Source organism: Pempheris klunzingeri, chromosome 7 (assembly GCF_042242105.1).
Source record: "Pempheris klunzingeri isolate RE-2024b chromosome 7, fPemKlu1.hap1, whole genome shotgun sequence".
In the NCBI taxonomy this organism is placed as follows: Eukaryota; Metazoa; Chordata; class Actinopteri; order Acropomatiformes; family Pempheridae; genus Pempheris; species Pempheris klunzingeri.
Window position 1 is genome coordinate 27253200 of NC_092018.1, and position 19559 is coordinate 27272758.

The 19559-nt window shown below is 41.4% G+C and overlaps 1 protein-coding gene across 3 annotated transcripts; it reads right to left on the reverse strand.

Moving 5' to 3' along the window:
• Nucleotides 1–873: 873 nt before the first annotated feature.
• Nucleotides 874–19235, reverse strand: glt1d1 (glycosyltransferase 1 domain containing 1). 3 transcript variants are annotated; one of them, XM_070833582.1, is made up of 12 exons: nucleotides 18926–19235; nucleotides 18551–18702; nucleotides 18298–18403; nucleotides 16007–16058; nucleotides 15107–15143; nucleotides 14410–14466; nucleotides 7448–7546; nucleotides 6597–6646; nucleotides 4340–4383; nucleotides 3723–3843; nucleotides 3016–3114; nucleotides 874–1333 (listed from the first exon to the last, which is right to left on the reverse strand). In XM_070833582.1, the coding sequence occupies exons 1-12, from the start codon at nucleotides 18991–18993 to the stop codon at nucleotides 1187–1189; spliced, it is 1032 nt and encodes a 343-aa protein (XP_070689683.1). In that variant the 5' UTR covers nucleotides 18994–19235; the 3' UTR covers nucleotides 874–1186. The 3 variants fall into 3 exon arrangements, with proteins under 3 accessions (XP_070689683.1, XP_070689685.1, XP_070689684.1); XM_070833583.1 differs by having other exon boundaries at nucleotides 1198–1333; nucleotides 3723–3838; XM_070833584.1 differs by lacking the exons at nucleotides 18298–18403; nucleotides 18551–18702 and having other exon boundaries at nucleotides 18926–19233.
• Nucleotides 19236–19559: the final 324 nt, after the last annotated feature.

Here is a 19559-nt window from a genome sequence, read left to right on the forward strand (position 1 = left end):
ATTATCTACTCTAAATTTTGACACTCACATGCAGATATATAAAAGAGTATAAAAACACACTGAAAAAGTATCCCAAACCGCAAATAGAATATATCGATTACCAGTTATAATTCAGCACTCAGTCTGAGAGACATGGGTTTCACCAAAAATGTGGCTTTGATTCTACATGATAGTAAATGGGTGTTTTCTATTATGCAATACCCAGGACCCCTTTCTTTGTAAAGTTAAGTTGATCTAATTTTCATTTGATTTTTTTTCATTAAAACACCATTATCTTGAATATTGCCTTTCACTTGATTTTCTATGCAAGCATCAGCCAGTTTTCTTTTTTTTTTTTTTTTTTAAAGGGCACATATGATCCCTGGTAAGAGCATGCAGGTCAGCCACTGATATTATTCTTTGTAGAACACTAAATTTAACAGTTGCATCAAAACTGTGACATGGTGCAAAACTTTTGAGAGAGTGGTTTTCTAACCAGCCCATGCCCCGGTGGTTTGCCAAAATCCGCCTTTGTAACAGCAAATTACAACAACCTTTTGTGGCCCTCTGCCCTTTAAACAAATTGAGTTTTTCGCTGGACCCCTGAATGTGTGCAACCCATCTGCTGTACTTTATTAAAAATGAATGTGGTGGCATACAGACTGGAAGGAAAAGAAATATTGGAACTGTTTTTGGCCAGAGTAGATTAGCTGAACCTGCGCTGCATTTGAGGGAAAATCAAGATTTAATGGCACTTTCAGAATTTTGTTAAATATGACAAACAGCTGTTTTTGTCCCAATAGAGGGAAAGATAATTTACCATTGTCATGCATTTTTCATATCCAACCAACAGCCAGGCAAAACAACCAGTGGAGTTTTTTTTTGTCTCTTTTATTTAGCAGAATGAATAAACAGAGGAGCATTTTTCCATATTTACCAAACAAAAAATAAATAAACATCATCAATTTCAAGTGCATAAAATATATTAAGACAAATAACCATTTCTTCTCTAGGTATTTGGTTCAAAGTGCTCTGCGGCATAATTTTATTCCGGCAGTGCAGACACTTTTGTAGCCTGATTTCTAAAAGACTGAATAAAGGCACTTGTGATAATACCTATATAAGGTAAACACACTGGTTTAATGCTCTGTTGCCGAATGTCCCTGAGTGGGTAGACAGAGTGCAGTTCAATCCTGAGGGCTTGTGTTCAGAGCAGAGTGTCCACCAGCCGCTGGTAGGTCTCTCTCTCCCGTTTCAGGCTGTGGTGCTCTTCGACGTAGAGTTTTCCGTTCCTCACCACTTTCTCTCCCAGCTCATGATCTGACAACAGCCTCTGAGATTGATGCACAAATTCCTGGCAAGGATAAAGGCAAAATGAGGCTCATTTACTGCCAAATGCCACTTAAAGCTTGCCATTGAAGTTGCCTGAAGATGTGTTTTTTAAAGCATGAAAGATAATCCGAGGCATGTGAACAGAACTTAAAAGCCTGTGCACTGATTAGTGAATTATTCAAAAAAATGTCTGTATTTTGCCAAAGTATGGATATATTTGTGGCTCCATGTCCAAATACGGCTGTCCAATAGACTTTTTCAGCCTGTCCTGATAGCTGCTACCTGTCATTTGCCTATAAAGAAAAACAAATAGTGGTTGCAACGCTTGAATGATACTACCACACCAGCTAAAAGGATAAAAATTACAGTGCCATTGCCGAGCACTGAATGAGATGCGTTGTATCTACAGAGCATCCTGGATCCTAGCTGCTCATTTGTTGGCCAGGCAAACTGAAGAAAGCCTCCAACAAAATCAAGTTAAAGTGCCTTAAAATGTTCCTGCAACGTGGCAGCCAACATTCACTGCAGCAGAGAGCCAATGGGCACGCAAAGTTTTTGCCACTGTCAGTCAGCAGGCCAATTCACTATGTTTGACTTCACTCAAGTGATGTGATTACGTCTGGAGAGGCTCTTGGTGGGGAAACAGCTCTTCTGTATGGCCGTATGAGAGCTATAAATCCTCAGCAACAGGATTAAAGCTCAATTTATGAGCAGCATACTTATAATCACTTCACTGTTATTGCAAATTATGGAGCCAGGCAGGATGTGGCACTTTTCTCTTTAAAGCTCTCGAGTGCTAGTTTGTTTGTTTCTTTTGACACATTTCTTGATACCTATATTCCTCGTGTAATTACTTCGAAGGCTTAAAGAACCAAAAACACTGTCGATCAAAAATAAGGAGGACTTTAAAAGCGTGCAAAAAAAAAAAAGTTGAGTCTTGAGTGTGATCCACTGCAAGAAAAGTTTTGGCTGAAAGACTAGCACTCGCTGTCCGTCAGTCCTGGCTGAGGTCGTGGTTTATCCAGCCCGACCATCTGTGTGAGAGCTTCCTCCTGGCAGCTCAGCTGAGCACACGTGAACACACCCCACCCCACCCCCTCCTCCTGAGAGGACTTATCCGCCGTACAACAACATCACACATGGTGTCTTAACGGCATTGTGCTCAAGCCGTCTGTCAACTGCCCTTAGCCTGTGTTATTCTCCTTTTGCATCAACCTCGCTGAATATCAGTCTGAACACTTCTCATGGGAGCTCCCACTTTGTACTTTCCTGCATACTGCTGTGTGTTGCATCACTACGTGGTAATGTGGTATCTTTGCTCTGTCCCTAAAGGCTGCACTTTTTGATTCTAATCTAAGCACCTGGGGAAACATCAGCTCCTTTTGTTGTATTTTACCTTTAGTTTGGACTAATGATAAGAATTCCAAATCTAAAAGTTTAACTAAATGATTTAAAGTCGTCCTACTTATGAGACTTTTTTAGATAAATCTATGCCAGGATGGGGACATGCACACCTTCAGTCATCCTGACACGATCCTTCAATAATACTTAATAGCAGTAAGTACTTTTGCGGTCGGTTGAGGTGACAGGAGAAGGTGTTAGCTGCATTCTATGGTGGTATATCCTCTCTGTAGTCCACCAAGTGTTAAATCTTAACAGGGCTTAATGCCTGTGGTGACCTGGCCGGTGTGCGTCACTATATACCTGAGGAGATGAGTACAGCAGGCCAGTGAACTCATGCTGCACTATGGCTGCATTTCCTGGAATGTCCCTGGCCAACACGGGTACCCCGAGATCCATGGCCTGTCGGAGCAGAGAGATCAAACACTCAGACGTCGCAGAGATTTACAATGTCACAGACTAAAGTTACTTATTCACAGACTCGCTCGTTCTATCATCTTATGGGGAAAAAAGCACTGAAGCACCTTGGAAACTGTTCAGCTCGGCCGTGCTGCTCCTCCGTGCCTTAGTTCACTTACAGAATTAACAATCTGTATCAGCTAATACCTTTAGCAGGTTGTTGAGTGAAACATGCTAACACACTAATCAGACCTTAAGCCTACTGTGGATTGTCTTAATCGACTGTGTTTAAACGAGATTAAGTGGATTTGCAGGTTTTGCTCATTCAGGAATGGGAAGATTGGAGTCGAGCAATTAATTTGGGTAATTGTCCCTGAAGTGGTCAGATAACATTGTAGCTGAGTGAGACACAGCGAGATAAGGACTCCTGTAAATATTCACCAGGTTCACAATTTCCAAGGGCTTTGGGTGGCAAATTCTCAGAGTATACTTTAATAATTCTTATCACCAAAATATTATTCTGCACCACGATGCATGAGCTATAAAAAGCTACAGCTGTGTTTAGCAGCTGAATTGTTACCCAGTTACCCGTGAGCCCCGAAGATGTTTACCTCCAAGATGGCTGCTGACATGCCCTCTGAGACGGAGCTGTTGACCACGGCGAAGCACCTTTTCATGGCAGCGTGAAGCTCCTGTTGGCTCCTCTCCTGAGCCAAGAAGACCCCTGCTGTTCTGCAGAAGCAGTGACAGAGCTCAGTTCTGCGTGACTCAGGGCTCACAGAGGCGTGAATGACGCTAAGGGCCAGTGACAAGCTCAGGGCAGCAAACACGGCTGCGCTATGTGTGACATGCACGGAGAGTCCAGGTAAAGTCCTAACCAGACAGGGCAGCTTCCTGCCGCAAATATCTTTGTTGTGGTGAAAGCCCTTGGCAAAAAAGCTGAAAGACTTGAGAGTGGGAGGACAGATTAAAAAAAAATATATATATATAGAGAAAGGATCTTGGCGCTCCCCCCAGATTTTTATTCTGTTCACATTATGTCAAAATAAATCAGTTACATTTGCTCGGATATCCTCTCCCGCCACATGGGATAAATAGAACAATAAAACAGTCTTCAAATTTTTCACAGGAGCAAAACCTTGGCAATTAGACTGTCAGATCTCAAGTTTTCTTTCATGAGATGCGTAACTGATGGAGAAAAGAAAGGAAAACGTAAAAGAAGGCTTACCTTTTAACAACAGCTTCCACTTCAGCACTGAGTATAGGATCAATCTAAGAGAGACAAGGCGCATTACAAAAGACATGTGACACCAGTTGTCTGACTGTCAAGAGCTCTGTTTTCATCAAGGATGCCAGCAATGACTTAATCAGGAGGACAAAACAAACAATGACACAATAAATAATTTCTCTCATGAGAGAATCATTCTCTGTAAATCCTGTATTTTCAGAGATTGGGGTCAGGGTGGGGTGGGTGGCCAATCTGATTAATTGCAATGTGGGATTTGCGTGCATTAGCCTGCCCACAGAAAAGTCAAAGCATAGCAATTTAGGTCAAAGATGCTGCCAAGCAAGCTGCCACTTTTTTCTCTATTTCATTTTATAGCTCATGGAATTTCTAATGGAATCTGCTGTAAAGCGCGTGTGCATTAGAGTCAAAGAATTTAAACTAAGAACAGTTTTGCATCCTGGTGTAATCTGGGATTTAGCAGACATTGTGAACTCAGCGAGGGGTGGATCACGATAAAGGTTATTTTAACAAACACAAATGATTTAAGCGCTGTACTGTTTCTGTACTGTTGCATGGCAAATCCACTGGAACGGGAGGGGAAGGACGTGCCGAGTCAGAGGGGGAAGGCAGGTTCTATATTAATGTTTTTGTTCTTTCACATGGATCTGTCACGCATCTCCTATTCTGCAATAATGGCATTGCTGTTTTGTCCTTTGCCACATATTTCCCTGCTTTTAAGCAACAAACATTTGGTGCAAAAGCCCGTTAATGCCCCCAGATCTATCATTACATTTTCATAATAATCTTTAGATTTATTTATTTTTTATCAATGATAGCGTGGAATGTGCCGCCCCATTGTGATGCTTGATAATGCCCAGTTACAGAGGACGAAGACGTGTCATCGCTGACAAACTGACCTAAATTTTCCTCTTAATGACAGATGCTGTGCAGCCAGAGCGCTTATTACTTGAATGGAGTAGCAGTGGATTTATAGTATGCCATGACAATCTGAGCAACGCATGTCTAATCTAACTTCCGTTTGTATTGTAGATTGAGATTTTACAGATTTTACTGTTACTACATCAAGCTTTATGTTTAACAAAAAGTGTATTCCTCTTAATATTAATATTAATAGTAACAATAATAATATTAATCATAACAATATGTGGTTTTTCATTTCTCAGATAAACAAACAGATGAAATTCCACTGTGATTCAGGGGTGGCATCGAGATGAATCACACATCTCTGCTTCCACTGAACCATTTTATCAAACAACAACAAAGCATAGTGGAGCAAGAAGCAGCAGTCAGACTGTGTATAAGCCCTTGGCCATGTCTAATTGAGTTGTTTTTGAGCAAAACTAAAGCAGAACATACCTTTTGCCTGACACCACTGTTTGAAAGAAAGAACAGACACTACAATAATGCACGCTGATGTCATATCAAAGCAAGTCAGGGGCAAGAAAAGATAAAGACAAACATACGCAGAAATCAATGAGGGAGAGACTGGGAATGAAATGGGGGGAACGAGAACAGTTGTAAAAGCAGTGAGGCTGCTGCTGTTGGCTGGAATATGACTTCTATCTGCAATGCTAAGCACACAGAAACACATAAATCAGTTATGAAAAAAAAAAAAACGGTGTTTTACGGTAAATGTATGAAAACCCCTCTGATTTGATTGGCTGACTGTTTGAATTATGAATACTGTAAATCATGGCAGGCTGTAAGAGTTCAATTGCTTTTTTCCAATTATTTGACTTGCTCGACATGAAACCACGCAGCCTGTATATGTGGAGTTAATGTCTTCGGGAATGATGCACAGGACAGAAACATGATGGCGCGTGACGGGGCTACAAACTGCTTTGGCAGTAATTTATACCAGCTCGTGTACAGATATATGCCCATCCAGGTGTATTAAAATGCGGTAGCTGTATACAGGTCACTAGTCAGAGGCAAGTGCTAATCTAGAGTAGGCAATGCATCAGTGTATGAAGCAGTCAGACAGTTGGACACAAAGACAGACAGGAGCACTGCTGCTGCAGCTGACCCTCGCCCCGTCTGCAGAGCGCTACCTTTCCCTCCGAGGGCCAGCCGTTAATTCCAGCTAAACAGTCAAAGCCAGTACTTCTGCTACATTAGCCTGCATTTCCAGGGAAGGTTTCCAGGTAATTTCTACAGTACACAGAGTCATAGTGCAGAGGGAGACACGAGCCAAGAGCGGAAACAAATCCTCACTCATTGTATAGTGTGAACTTACCTTTGGCCCAATAATGACCAACACATTCAGCGGATTCTCACAATGCCACTCTGAAAGACAAAAATGAAACTGGCAATGTAAAGAAAAACTGAAAAATGTTCAGCAGCAGGTTTCTCAAGAGGAGTGAAACTGTTTTTGCATTGAATTTCCTATAGCGATACTTGCTTGCATGCATTAGTACGATCTAATTCCAAAAATGCATTGTGAAACTCCACAGATAAAGTTCTGACAGATCTGGATGAAACATTAATATACGGCTTGACGCCCTCTAGTGCTGTCTTATTACCATAACTGTGTGTTACAAAAGGCACATACAATAAAAGAGGGTTTTAAAAAAGAACCCACTGATGTTGCTGATCTGTAGCGATTCTCAAAGCATTAGATACATCTAAGATACATCTAAGATACATAAGATAGCGATCATAAAAATAAACACCTTAAAGGCAAGGCTCAGCAAGATATCGAGATAAAATGCCTTTGTGGGGCCAACGCGAGCTTTCACAAGAATCTCATCACACTTTCACATAAATTTTCAATTAGCTGAAACTCAGCCGCAGAGATCTAACTTCATTCCTAATTGATGAGGACACTGCCATTGCCTCTAACACAGGCTACTACAGAAACACAGTCACAAAGGCTTTGTAATTTGAGGGTTTACCTGTCATTAAGGGTGAGCAGGCTATAAACATGCCGGCAAGAAACATCCTCACCTCTATTATATATGTATATTATGTATATTACAGCTGGCCCACTTCTCATATTACTTGACTATGTGTTCGTTTCATATTATTCATTACCAGTATATAGATAAAACAGATGTTAAATGTAGACTGATGAATTGCATGGTATACCTGAAAAAACCTCCACCAAATAGAGGGGGTCCTTGACTCTTCTGAGGCCGCAGACCAACACGAAGACACGCAGCTCATCCACATGCTCGCTGCTTACACCTGGAGAGCAGCCAGACACACAGAAAGACAGCACTACAATATCAAAACACTGCATAATGAACATCCCAAGTACATCGGCAGATAATGAAAGCAATACATCAACCAAGGTCATGAGGAAAATAAGACAGCAGTGACTAATGTGCTTGCACAATGCTCTGATCAGAGTTGTAACACTCAGCAGGGAAATAGTCTGCTGAAAACACTGGAAGGTTGCAGCCTAATCAGTGTGTAATACGGCATCACAACTACAGAGCCACAGTGTTTGGGTGACAATTCGTTCAATGAACAGAGCTAGATTAAAATTAGCTAACTCAATATCATGGCAACGGCATCAAACGCCTTGAGAATATTGCTTTAACTGGGAGGTGGAGCCGCTAAATCGGTTCTTTTCCTAGACAGTCTAACTTTCAGGATCAAGCCAGAGATTAGTCAGAAACTCACACACGAAAGTATAAATCAAGGATCTTTTATTGCCACCGATAGGAGCGATTAATTGCCCTCATGTTCATACGGGCCAAAACAGATCTCACAGTTGGTAGAACCTCCAACCCTGAGGCGCTTTTTTATTCTCTTTTTTGCTAACGTGTTGATGTTTAGGAGGAATAACGTTCACCATATTCACCACCTTAGTTTGTTGGGTCAGCATGCAATGGTTTGCCGTGGATGTGTGAACCAAATTTCAGGGTAATCAATCCAATAGTTGTCAAGACATTTCTTTTATGACCACAAATGTCGACCTCATTGTGGAGCTAAAGGAAAAGCCGATGGATCAGCCAAGTCATTAGGATTCATCATCTGGGAACCATGAATGTCTGGACCAAATTTTGTGCCAAATCCGTCCAGCATTAGAGGAAAAGTCAAGGTTTTGATCCATAAATATCTGTACAACATTTAATGGCAATTGGGTTGACAAATAGTATTCTAACCTCATGTGAGGAGAACATTTAGGCTTCAATTTTGAAGGCACTATGCCCTGTTCCTTACAATGCCTGAGAAGACAGTCTTAGTTTTATGCAAGCTTACAGTGAAGCTGGAGTAAAGGCAACATTTTAAGGTTGAGGTCTGCTGGCTAAATAGAAGAACATTAATTCATACCAAAACAAGCAATAATATTTTAACATTACGGGGTTACTCAAGTGTCAGAAAGTGTTGACCCAAAATTTAAGTGATATACAAAATAAGTCCATATTCAAATGTATTTTGATGGTGATGACAAACAAACCATTTCAAAAATAATACAGCAGACAGACACAAGCACGTGCTTACAGCACAGTGACAGTCGAGTGAAATCCCCTGCTGCCAGATAAGTCCAGATCAGGAATCTGAGGCAGCTCTTTTAATGCTATTAAAGAGCATCTTAAAATGACAGCGTGAAGTCTGGGCATTGACCCTGATCCTGGGAAGCGATTGTCAAAAAAGCTCTGCGGGATGTATCGAACTTCCTCGCATTGATTTGCAGGATGAGAGAGCACGTCAGCTAAGGGAAATATGTCACTACCTCCGAACAAGATGCAGGAAAATAATGGAGGATAGCTGGAATCATACCAGAGCATAGACATCAATTCAAAGAAATAAAAAAAAAAATCCAATCCATCTTTCCTCTAGGGAGAGAAACAAATTGTACAAATCATCTGATGTGCCAGCAGCAATCTTTTCTCTTTCTATCTTTGCAGTTAGGAGTTCTATGCAAAACACATTTGTGTTCATTTGCCTTTGATTTCAGATGGGCATTCTGAACAATCCTCTAATGCTTTAATCAGTATGTATATGTGTGTGAGTGGGTATGTGTGCATGGATGTGGGAGCACACATCTATCTGAACACCTCCTATTAATCTGTTGAGTGGCGCAGGGTGACACAGGGAACATGCACTGCAGGGAGTACACAAAATCATGACAGCACCATCAAAAAGAGGAAAATCACATGTACTAACTCAGCTACGCGGTGAGATACTGTATGTTAAGCCAATCAGCATTATGTCTTGATTATAAACAGGCGTGGTAATCAATTATCTTGACGTGTATGTGAGTTCCAAATAGAAAATAGTTTGTGCCCAAAATGCAGAAGTACTTTGCCTAGAGAACATGGAGCTTAACACTTGCCTTCATTAATTAACGGCACAAACAACCAACACACAAGAACAGTTGACGACTGAGTATGAATGATTGTGTCTGTGACATAACACTTCGGGGAGAGCCACGTATTATCGTTTATTATGTGTTAGAAACATCTTAAGCTGGAAAAACACATTGCATTTTTGCATCAGCAGAGGCGATGTTAGTGATCTATTTTTAATGTCCACAAATTAAACTTTTTTTACTTTCTTTGTTTTAATACAGACTGAAAACTCCTGAGGCCATTTTCAAGCATTAAATGCCGCTGATGGCACAAACACTATTCCCCGATCATGGTCCCACACTATATATGACAACTGGCTTTGCACTTGACATCTAACCTTCACTGAACCTTTGATCTTTAATTACCAATTCATACAGAGACTTCACTGAACGCTTCCAGTGGAATTTATTCAATAATCATGCTGTTACTTGAAGAAGTAGTAACTGACAAGACGAGGTAACAGCAGCCTCCGCCCCTCACTCCCATCCTTCAGTGACTCACAGCATCGCTGCTCACTCCGCAGTGCTATTCATCATGTATCTCCTGAGCCCCACCTCACAGGGCACAAAGCAGGGGCCACAAACAACATGCACCGAGTGGCTCTCATGGACCAACAGCCTTTGAAAACTGGTCCTTTACAGGGTGCATGACACCCAAAGGATAACACAGTATAATGTATCTTCAGTCAAGTAGAGAGAGAGTTACTTTGCCTCCATTATATTCATCTGCGGAGGTCTTTTTACACCCGGCCACACAGAATACATTTATCCCCAACACCTTCATTAAGCTACTCTATAAACAATAAACTATAGAATTTCCCATTTAGTAATCCTTTCTTTCTTTATTTAGATCTCCATTAGCTGCCACTAAGGTAGCAGCAACTCAGCCTATGGTCCACACACACAGAAAACATGTAAAACAGGACATATAACGCAGTAATAACTAATTCATGCCACACCAGAACACAGGTTGCTGCGGGAGTCACTTCTGATTATTGAAGGTGAGAGAACAGGCCACCAAAGTTCAAAAGGAGGACGCTGAGCAAGCAGGAAGCCACCACCACCCAACCAACAACGCTTTTAAACGTGTGTTCAGACTGCAGGATACAGTTATCATTTTATCTGAGTGTAGCTCTCCGCCTTGGGGCTGCGTTCACTAGTCAAAAAGCAAGCAAAAATCATGAGCACATGTCGTCTTGTTAAAGCACTGTGATCATAACACTGTGGCAACACACTTTCTTTCCCCATTGATATCAAATGCATCCGATTCACATTCATGAAAAATGAACACCATCAGACAGCACATATGCTGAAAATGGAACGGTGTTTACAGCTGTGAGTCAGATGACAGTGCTTTCATCACATCTGAGGAAGGGCACAACAGTAGTGACTCTTATTTCAAGTATAACAAATGGATAAGTGACTATGGGCAATTAGTATTACTTGCACTGGTTGTGAAGCGTGTTGACAAATGGCTCTGGGCTAGAGAGCTATTAATCAATTGCTCCTGTCTGTACACGGTGTTCTCCATGAGCACTAATGTAGTTGGGATGGACATCATCTTGCAATGTCCAATTTAAAGTCCAGGCTGAGATGATGCTTGGACTAACAGTGCATATCTACTGAGCTCAGCGGAGAAGGGAAAAGGCTGGGATGAGTGGAGTTCTGCTACAAACTCTCTACTACCACATGTATGCACCCAACATAGCACAGAGTACATGTATGCTCTGATTGGTGCTGCTCAGGTTGGGGGTGTGTGAATGTATTCCCTATTGGGCTCCCAATGGTGGCTCCACTACAATGGACCACACAGTGTATAGACGAATAGCGGGGGTGAGGAGAGGAGGAATCAGTAAAACAATTAGTATCTACTTTCAGTGCTGACTTGCAGCTTTAATTTAAGCAATAGTGGGTGAACCGTGCTGGAATTACAACCATTTTTATACCCCACATTTCCTGGTACCAAAAGTAATGGAGAAAATTTGCATAATATAACATAAAGTAGTCATATTAAATACTTGGTGGCAAATGATTCACTGAAGTCTGGAACCCACAGACATCACCAGCAGAAAGTTTGACTTGTTAAAGCAGGAAAAGCAAACGTGAAATTAATTATGGCTGGATTCCGGTTAGGTGAGCCAGTTCCGGGGCACTGGTATCGTGCATGCTCACGTTTTACTGGGACACTTACATGGAAAGTTATGTGTCATTATGTGGAAGTCCAATCAGTGTTGATGGTGAATGTAGTCAACTGACGCAACAAATATCTCAGTGCGTGAAAGCGGAGTTCTTATGTTCTTAATGTGTTGTTCTTCCAGGTCCATCGTCATTTGACACAGTTGGTTGACCAGGAAAAACTACAACCTGTGTCAACTTGGATTTCTGATTGGGGTTAGTCAGCGAGCATAAGATAAGATAAGATCAACTTTATTGAAAATAAAATAAAAAAATTGTTCTCTGCTTGTATTGCAGCTTACTGGGTATGTTTCCAGAGAAAATAGCATCCCAAAATGAGTGCAGGGGATGTTAAGGACGAGCATACATTTCAGAGTTGTGGAGTGCTGACTCTGATATTCAGCAGTATTAATTCATGCCAGAGTGTACGGCCAAATAAACAAAGCAGAGAGACTGCAACTGCATTAGCCGTGTAAGAGGATATGGCTGGTGGGGACCATCCAGAACCTGAGCTGCCAAAGAGCAAACAGTAACTGGTGGTGCCTTTGCTCAGATCGGCCTCTGATGCCAATGGAAACTGAGTCAGTCATTCTTGTAAATGCTGCATGTTCGTCCAAACACAGCTGTGAGTAAGACATGTAGATGACGGCAGGGCCTCTCTTTTACCGGCGCCGCCTCAGACCAGTGACCTTGAACGTCCATAAAGACGCGAGTATAGAATTGTAATGTTTATTTTACACTGTTAGTGTTTTTTTTAGCTGTAAGCGTACTTTTCAGTGTTAGTTGTTCTTTTCTGTGCGTTTACATGACGTGATTCAAAGCCAACATTAGCCGCTTATGTGAAAGTACAGTTTGCATTCTGGTCTCTATTTTCTGCAGTTTATACCTTTGTACACCAATTTCTTGTTGAGTTCTGGCAGTCATTCATATGCTGGACAGTTTGAATGCTTATTCAGTGTTTGCTAATTGCTAGCTGCCAGCTTATATTACACGGCCTTTATCAGCCTTTAACTCTGTAAGCTAGCGGTCATCAGCTTCGATGCCCATCTCTACCTTATGTTTGTCTAAGCAATATGTTCCTTTACTAATCAGCCCGATTTGCTGCAATGAATTTCAGGGTTTCTAGTTTCTTGGGAGTCTTGTTTTTGTTGTTTTAGGCCCGTCTGTCACTGACGCTACCCGCTGATGCTGAGAGAGCAGAGTAGAGAGGATTTGGGAGAAGCTGGCAAGCAATGCATAGTGTACATGTAGCATCAATACTGATTGGACAGCCACATAAAAGGTGGCAAACTTTCCCTTGAAAGGAAATGATCCATCATTTCCGTTAACACCTGTGCTTTTCCTGGTATGACAAGCCAGAATGTGTGAAAAGCATCTATTGGATTCAGATCCGCTGATCGACTTGGCCTTTAAGAGCGTTCCACTGTTTGGTCGGTTTGACAGTACGTTGTGGGTCCTGCTGCAGTGATGAAGAGCTGTTCATTTAGGTTTGAGGCACTGGGTTGAACCTGTCACATCATCAATAAACACTGGTGACCCAGGGCCATTGGAAGCCATACTTGCCCACGCGTCACAGCACCTCCGTCGCGTTTTACTGATGATGTGGAATGCTTCAGATCAGATTCTGGTACCGGTTCATTTCTTCTTGGTTTCACTTGAAGCTTATCAATGCTCTGCACCTTGTGGTGAAGCCTCAGTATTTGCTCCCGTGTAGTCTTCTCTTTATGGTAGACAATCATGGAAAGGATCTTGCGATCATCCACGACTTTTGTCTTCCATATATGGCCTGTGTGTTGGCAAACTCATCAGTGCGTTCTTTTTCTCTCTGAGTGTACTAAACTGTTGATTTTGGCAATTCCTAATGTTCCTGTTATGTCTCTGATGGATTTTTTTTGTTGCAGCGAAAGCTTAAAATACAAATGCCACACTAAAGACTACTTGCCACACTAATGACGAAGGAATAGCCCACATCTGTCCATGAAGAAGCGTTTGAGTCAATTGTTCAATTCCTTTTGCTTACTTGAAAAGGAGGGGGCAACATATTAAACCCCAAAAACGCTTCCTTCAATTTGGATGTGAATATCCTCAAATTAAAGCTGAGAGTCCACACTTTCAGCCCATATTCATTATACAACTGTAACTTGAATATTTTTCGGTAAACAGCTAGAACTCTCTAGTTTTATTGCCACCAACAGTCTATCCAACCCCTGTCCCACAAAGGTTGCGTGGATGTAAACTATCTCTGCTTTAGTTTGACACATAATTGTCACTTAAGTGTCAGTTAACTAGATGATTTGACCAGACTGACTCAAATTACAGTGTACCCAAGGTACAAAAGAATACTTTGATTAATTTCAAAATTTCCAATTCAGTCCAGCTTTGAAAGGGTCAGTACACCACCCTATTTGCATACTTAGGATGATCAGCAGACCTCCCTCAGAATAGTTTTCATTGGTAAATATTTTCACTGAGGGCACAAAAAGAAATACCTAACAAACTTGGAAACAGTCCACTGTAAGGTCTGTGGATTATCTAGTCCCACATTTGACAATAGCGTTAATGACAACAGTACCTGAGCTCCTCAAGAATTCAGTCCAGCAAAATGTCTTAGTCGCTTCCGTCTGGATACCTTTAAAGCAGACACAGACAAATGAAAGGCTCAGTGTTCTTGGTAAAGCTTTTTTTTAAAAAAACATTTAAGGTAACATCCATTATGCAAAAACTTAGCAATGTGGTTTCTAGTTAAATAGACACAGTTGAATAAATTCAGAATTGCTTTTCTGATCTTGAACTCTATTGGCTATCTGACACAGTCAAAATTAAAACATCAATCACCTTTGATGCTTTTGACAACATGATTTCATATTATTAATTCAACCTATACATAAAATAGATGTCATGCATTTTAAAAACATTATTTGGTGTGGTGCATGTAAAAAGCACACCATGTGATCATTATCTGGTGACAAGTGTAAAAAAAAAAGCTTTCACTGGTCCGGGCTGAGCCGTGCAGCTGGCCAAGGGCTCTCCTCTAATCTATGAACGGACACTATTTGCCAAACAAGGCTACTGGTGGGAAGCAACATGGAAGAGTGATTTGGGCTGTCCTATATGGCACAGTGGCCAATGGCAAGAGCAAACACAACTCTGTACTGCAGACAGCATGATAATGGAGGGAAAAAAAATGTCAAAGCTGATAAATGCAACACTTCAATGGCGAGTCAGGGATGCACTGCATCAGGCGAGGGTATGCAGCCTGCAGAGCTTACCTTGGGGCTGGACACAGATTTTACTGCTCTGGGACAGCTTCAGTGAAAAAAGACAAACAGGAGAATTCAGGTTAAAACAACAACCAAAAAATGAATACAGAAGTGTTTCAAAGTAATAGTAGTGGTAATAATAATAATATTATAATAGCAGTAATTATTGGTCGTGTTTGTTTATACAAATTACATTTAATTATTACAGTGCTTCTTTCTCTTTTTCTCAGGCAATGGAAAAAGCTAATTAACGCTCTTTGTGCCGAACATATGTAATTAAAATCAAAACTTTAAAAGAGAGTGAGGAAAGCAGTTGCTAAGATAATGGGGCTGCTACAAAATAAATCAGAGGATGGAGGGGAAATTGACTGGGTGTTATCACACCAGATCCATCCCCTATGTGTGTTTCCTGTCACAATAAAAAGCGTGGCGATGCGTCTCAGTGCCTGTCCTGTCTGCCTGCTGTCAGCACTAAATGGCAGAGATAAAGCATGCCACTCGCCTCAATCTGCAGCCCACGGCTGGAATCTAATCTGAAAATAAAACACAGTAATATTGTTTTAATGCCAAACTATTACGGGGCAAGACAGGATATTGTGTTTGTATAGTAAAAGCTCTTCTGTTCCATTTATTGAAGCTGTCAGGCTCCTGCTGTCTGTTGATGTGCCATAAAATGCAAACAAAAACCTTTTGGTTGGGGGTGGGGGGATACCATAGCACGCAGTCTACTGTACTGACGAACCAGCAATTAGGCACAGAAATTGACTGGGGAAACACAAAGGAGTGAGACTGGTTGCAAACATATGTCACCATATGTTGGACGCAACATTAGACACACATGCTTGTTAGATATAAACTACTTGGTCTATTGAAGTTGGTCTATTAAAAGACAAAAGAGTAAAATCATACCAAAAATAACTCTGCCTCCTCTTTCAGTTTATCTGTAAATGCAACCGCAAACCTGATAAAAAAAGGAGAAAAAAAAAAAGACACTTCATTGTGAAAGCCGTTTCATAAGAATTTTCATGGCTGACAGGAAGTTTTAGTCTTTTACAAGCAATGACAACAATTCTGACAACAATAGAGGAAAAAGCAGCGGTAACAAAAGTAAAAACACAGAAGTCTTCGGGCTGACACCGAGTACGTGAGAGCTTGTGGTTTGAAGGCAAAGGCAAAGGATTTAAGCATGAATACACCAAGAATACAAAGAGGCAGACAAAGGGAATGTGGAGCAAAAAACAGTGGGGAGATATTAATTTGCTCGTGTGAGCGTGCATTATTAAATGGGCCGATGGGCTCAGAGTGGTGACTGAATTTCATGATCAAGGTTTGTGTGAGAAGGCGCTAGCAGCGGGAGGTGCTTGGATTCAGATGTTTGAAGTCATGAGACCTGGATCTCCCCAGTTTTCCCAGAAGGCAATTATCCCCTTAGATTTACTAGGTGGACGTCCCACCATCTATTTCCGTCATAATGGGAATAGAGATGTCACGGTCTGAGGTGAGGCCACAGGGCAGGATATTGATATGCCTGTGAATACATTAACTTTTCAGTGTAAAACGAAGGGATAAGAAAATATACACACACACAATCTGCAATGCTGGGGTTGGCTTGCGTGTGCTCAGCCTCATTCATTCATGCCAGTACTTCCCCGTAGGGATCCAGTCCTTTATCCTCATAGATAACTGAGACCCTAGTCAATATGATCCAAATGCTTTGTGTAAGGGAATTTTCTGTTTTAATTATGGCTTTTCCAATATGGTGATGTACTTCTCATTACACATGAAGTGTCTTATAATTTAATGATGTGCAATGAACTCAGACTTTTCTCAGTATTTCTAGATGTGTCTTGTATACAGCATTACAATGTTAAGGTTATTGTGAAACTGAATGTAAAGAAAGCTTATTATAACTCAGTATAGCCTGTGATTGTGTGATATTAAAAATGGACCTCCAGCTAACAATGGCATAGCACTGTGAAAAAAAGAGTTTCAAAACGAGAAGCCAGAGCTGGTCAAACCAAGAAAAAGAGAAGAACAATGTGTGCTAAGGCCAGGAAGTGTCTTTACCATATTTAGAGCCACAGCTTTCACTTCCTGGTCACAATTCAAGACCCTATGGAAGCCCTGAGAGTCAAGTGAGAGCAAAGGAAAATCTGGCGATCCATTTTCCTAGGTCTGATCTAAATTGTTTTCTCTCATGCACTTAAAAACTAAATCACATTTTTTAATTTTTTTCCACATTGGTGCCCCCTGCCATTTGCCCCATACAATATCTGGTTTATCTCAGCCTGTAACTGTGACCAACTTTACAGTAAACTATAGTTATCGAAGCAGTCATCTTGGCCTCGGTTGTAGCTGTTAGTTATCCTAAAGGAAGATATGACAGTAATGTTACATTACTGCTAACACACAATATATGTACATTGTGTTTGGAGTGCACAGAGAAATTAAAACTCACTGGAAGAAAACTTTTTAAACACTTTTTTACAAAAAAAACATTACAAAACAATTCACCTGCCAAACCTTTTTTCCCCACCTTTTCTTAAGTAATAAACATGGGAGAAAAAACACTTAGAAAAATGGATCACCAGGTTTTTTTTTCCCTCTCACTTGCCTCTCAGGGCTTCCGTAGTTTGTGACATCTACATTAAAACCTCTATAAAGGGAAGCAAGCAAAACATATTGCAATACATTACTAAAATATTTTTCTCCCAATGATCAATGTAGAGCCTGTTGACTGTGCTGTCAAATTCAAATTGCGCTCGCTAACGTGTACAATCAGATCCAAAAGACAGAGTTACTTTGTCACAGTAGGACAACCACAGGTGTAACTAATAATGCACGCAATTATGGGTTTGTTCATTCCATTTAAATGTCCCGTAAAAGCCATGCCGGTGAACAAGCATGCACAATAACAGGGCCCTTGAACTGGTAAACCTAAATGGAATGCATCCATAATTAATGTTATTAGTTGCACCAGTGGTTTTCCTGTTATGAGAAGTCTAATTAATAGCAGTTATTAGCATTTTATTGGCGTATGTGTCTTCATCATGTATAATTATTATAAAAATGTTTGACTGTGTAGCTCAAGAACACAACAAACATTTTTGAAAAGGCGTAGTGTCGGTAGAAGAAAATGTACTAAATGCAGAGCTGTTTGGAATTAAATGGGTTAAAATAGCAGTATTGAGCAACATCACCTGGCTTTCAGTAGCACCTGCTCCATAACCACACGCTTCTGCTCAACTTTCACATCTTCATTTATGTCTGTTCCGCCAAAGATAACGCCAAAGGGTACTTGGATGTCTGGTGTAAGACATAAAACAGAAAGGTCCTGACATTTGTGGCACAGGTAGCATCACACTTGCAGGTCTACTCTTGTGTCGACAAACACAAGGCTGACTGAGGCTATGGAGAGAAGTAAACAGATCACAGGACAGCAGGGAGGTTTACCTAAGAGGAGTCTGCCTGCTCTGAACAGATGGATAGCCAGTGCACCCTCGAATGGAGGATTTCGAGACACAAGCCTCGCCACTTCAGCAGGAGACTGAAATTCTGCTGCATCTCTGAGCTCACAGGTGTGACCTGCTGATTCAATGTGGGACCTAAAATAAAAGACACACAACATACTATGTTGGTCTACACTGCCTCCTCCATGGAGCTTTAACTTCCTGGATGATTTATTGTAGCCACTGCACAGTAAAGTCTAAAAACAGCTTTAATTTGAGTTAGCTCTGGCTGACAGGTGACGTAATGCACCCTCACTTAGTCAACACTAATTAGCACCAGCAGCAGAAGCTAGCCACACTTAGCAAACATGTCAATTACCTTATTCTCTCAGCTGTAGTGTGGTTCCCAGTTTGGGGGCTGAGACAGGCAAGAAAGAGTAATTTCATGTCCTCACAGAAGCCTGGACTGCCGAGCTAGCCGGTTAGCACGTACACATTTAGCGATAAGCCGATGCTACCGTTATAAGGCAGCAAGCTGAGCCTCTGTGCGCTGTTTCTGGAGGCTCGCTAAACTCAAGCCCTATCACATTTCCTGAACCCATGCCAACAAGTTACACAAACAGGAAAGCCCAGGGCGAGCACCGCGGTGACAGCTCGTTATTTAGCAACACACCCACGCGACACATGTTTACGAGTCCGTCTCCTAAACGGTCCCCCGGAAACACGTGACGGGAACGCATACTGTACGAGCGCACATTAATAATTTGTTTCGTGGTGGTAATTTTACAAAGATCACAAAAACATCGACTCCGTCTCCTGACAAGTTTTCTAACGCCAGAATCAGCCGTAACAAAAAAGTTTTGAAATAAATGTGCTCCGACACCTGCGCAAAGGGAACTGATCTCCACGGACATGGACAGTGTGGTGTCGCCCTGCTATAAGAGGCCCGTCGGACACTTCTCACTTGTAGATCGTATTTAGTGCAACGCAAGCGTGACGGTTTGTTGACTGAG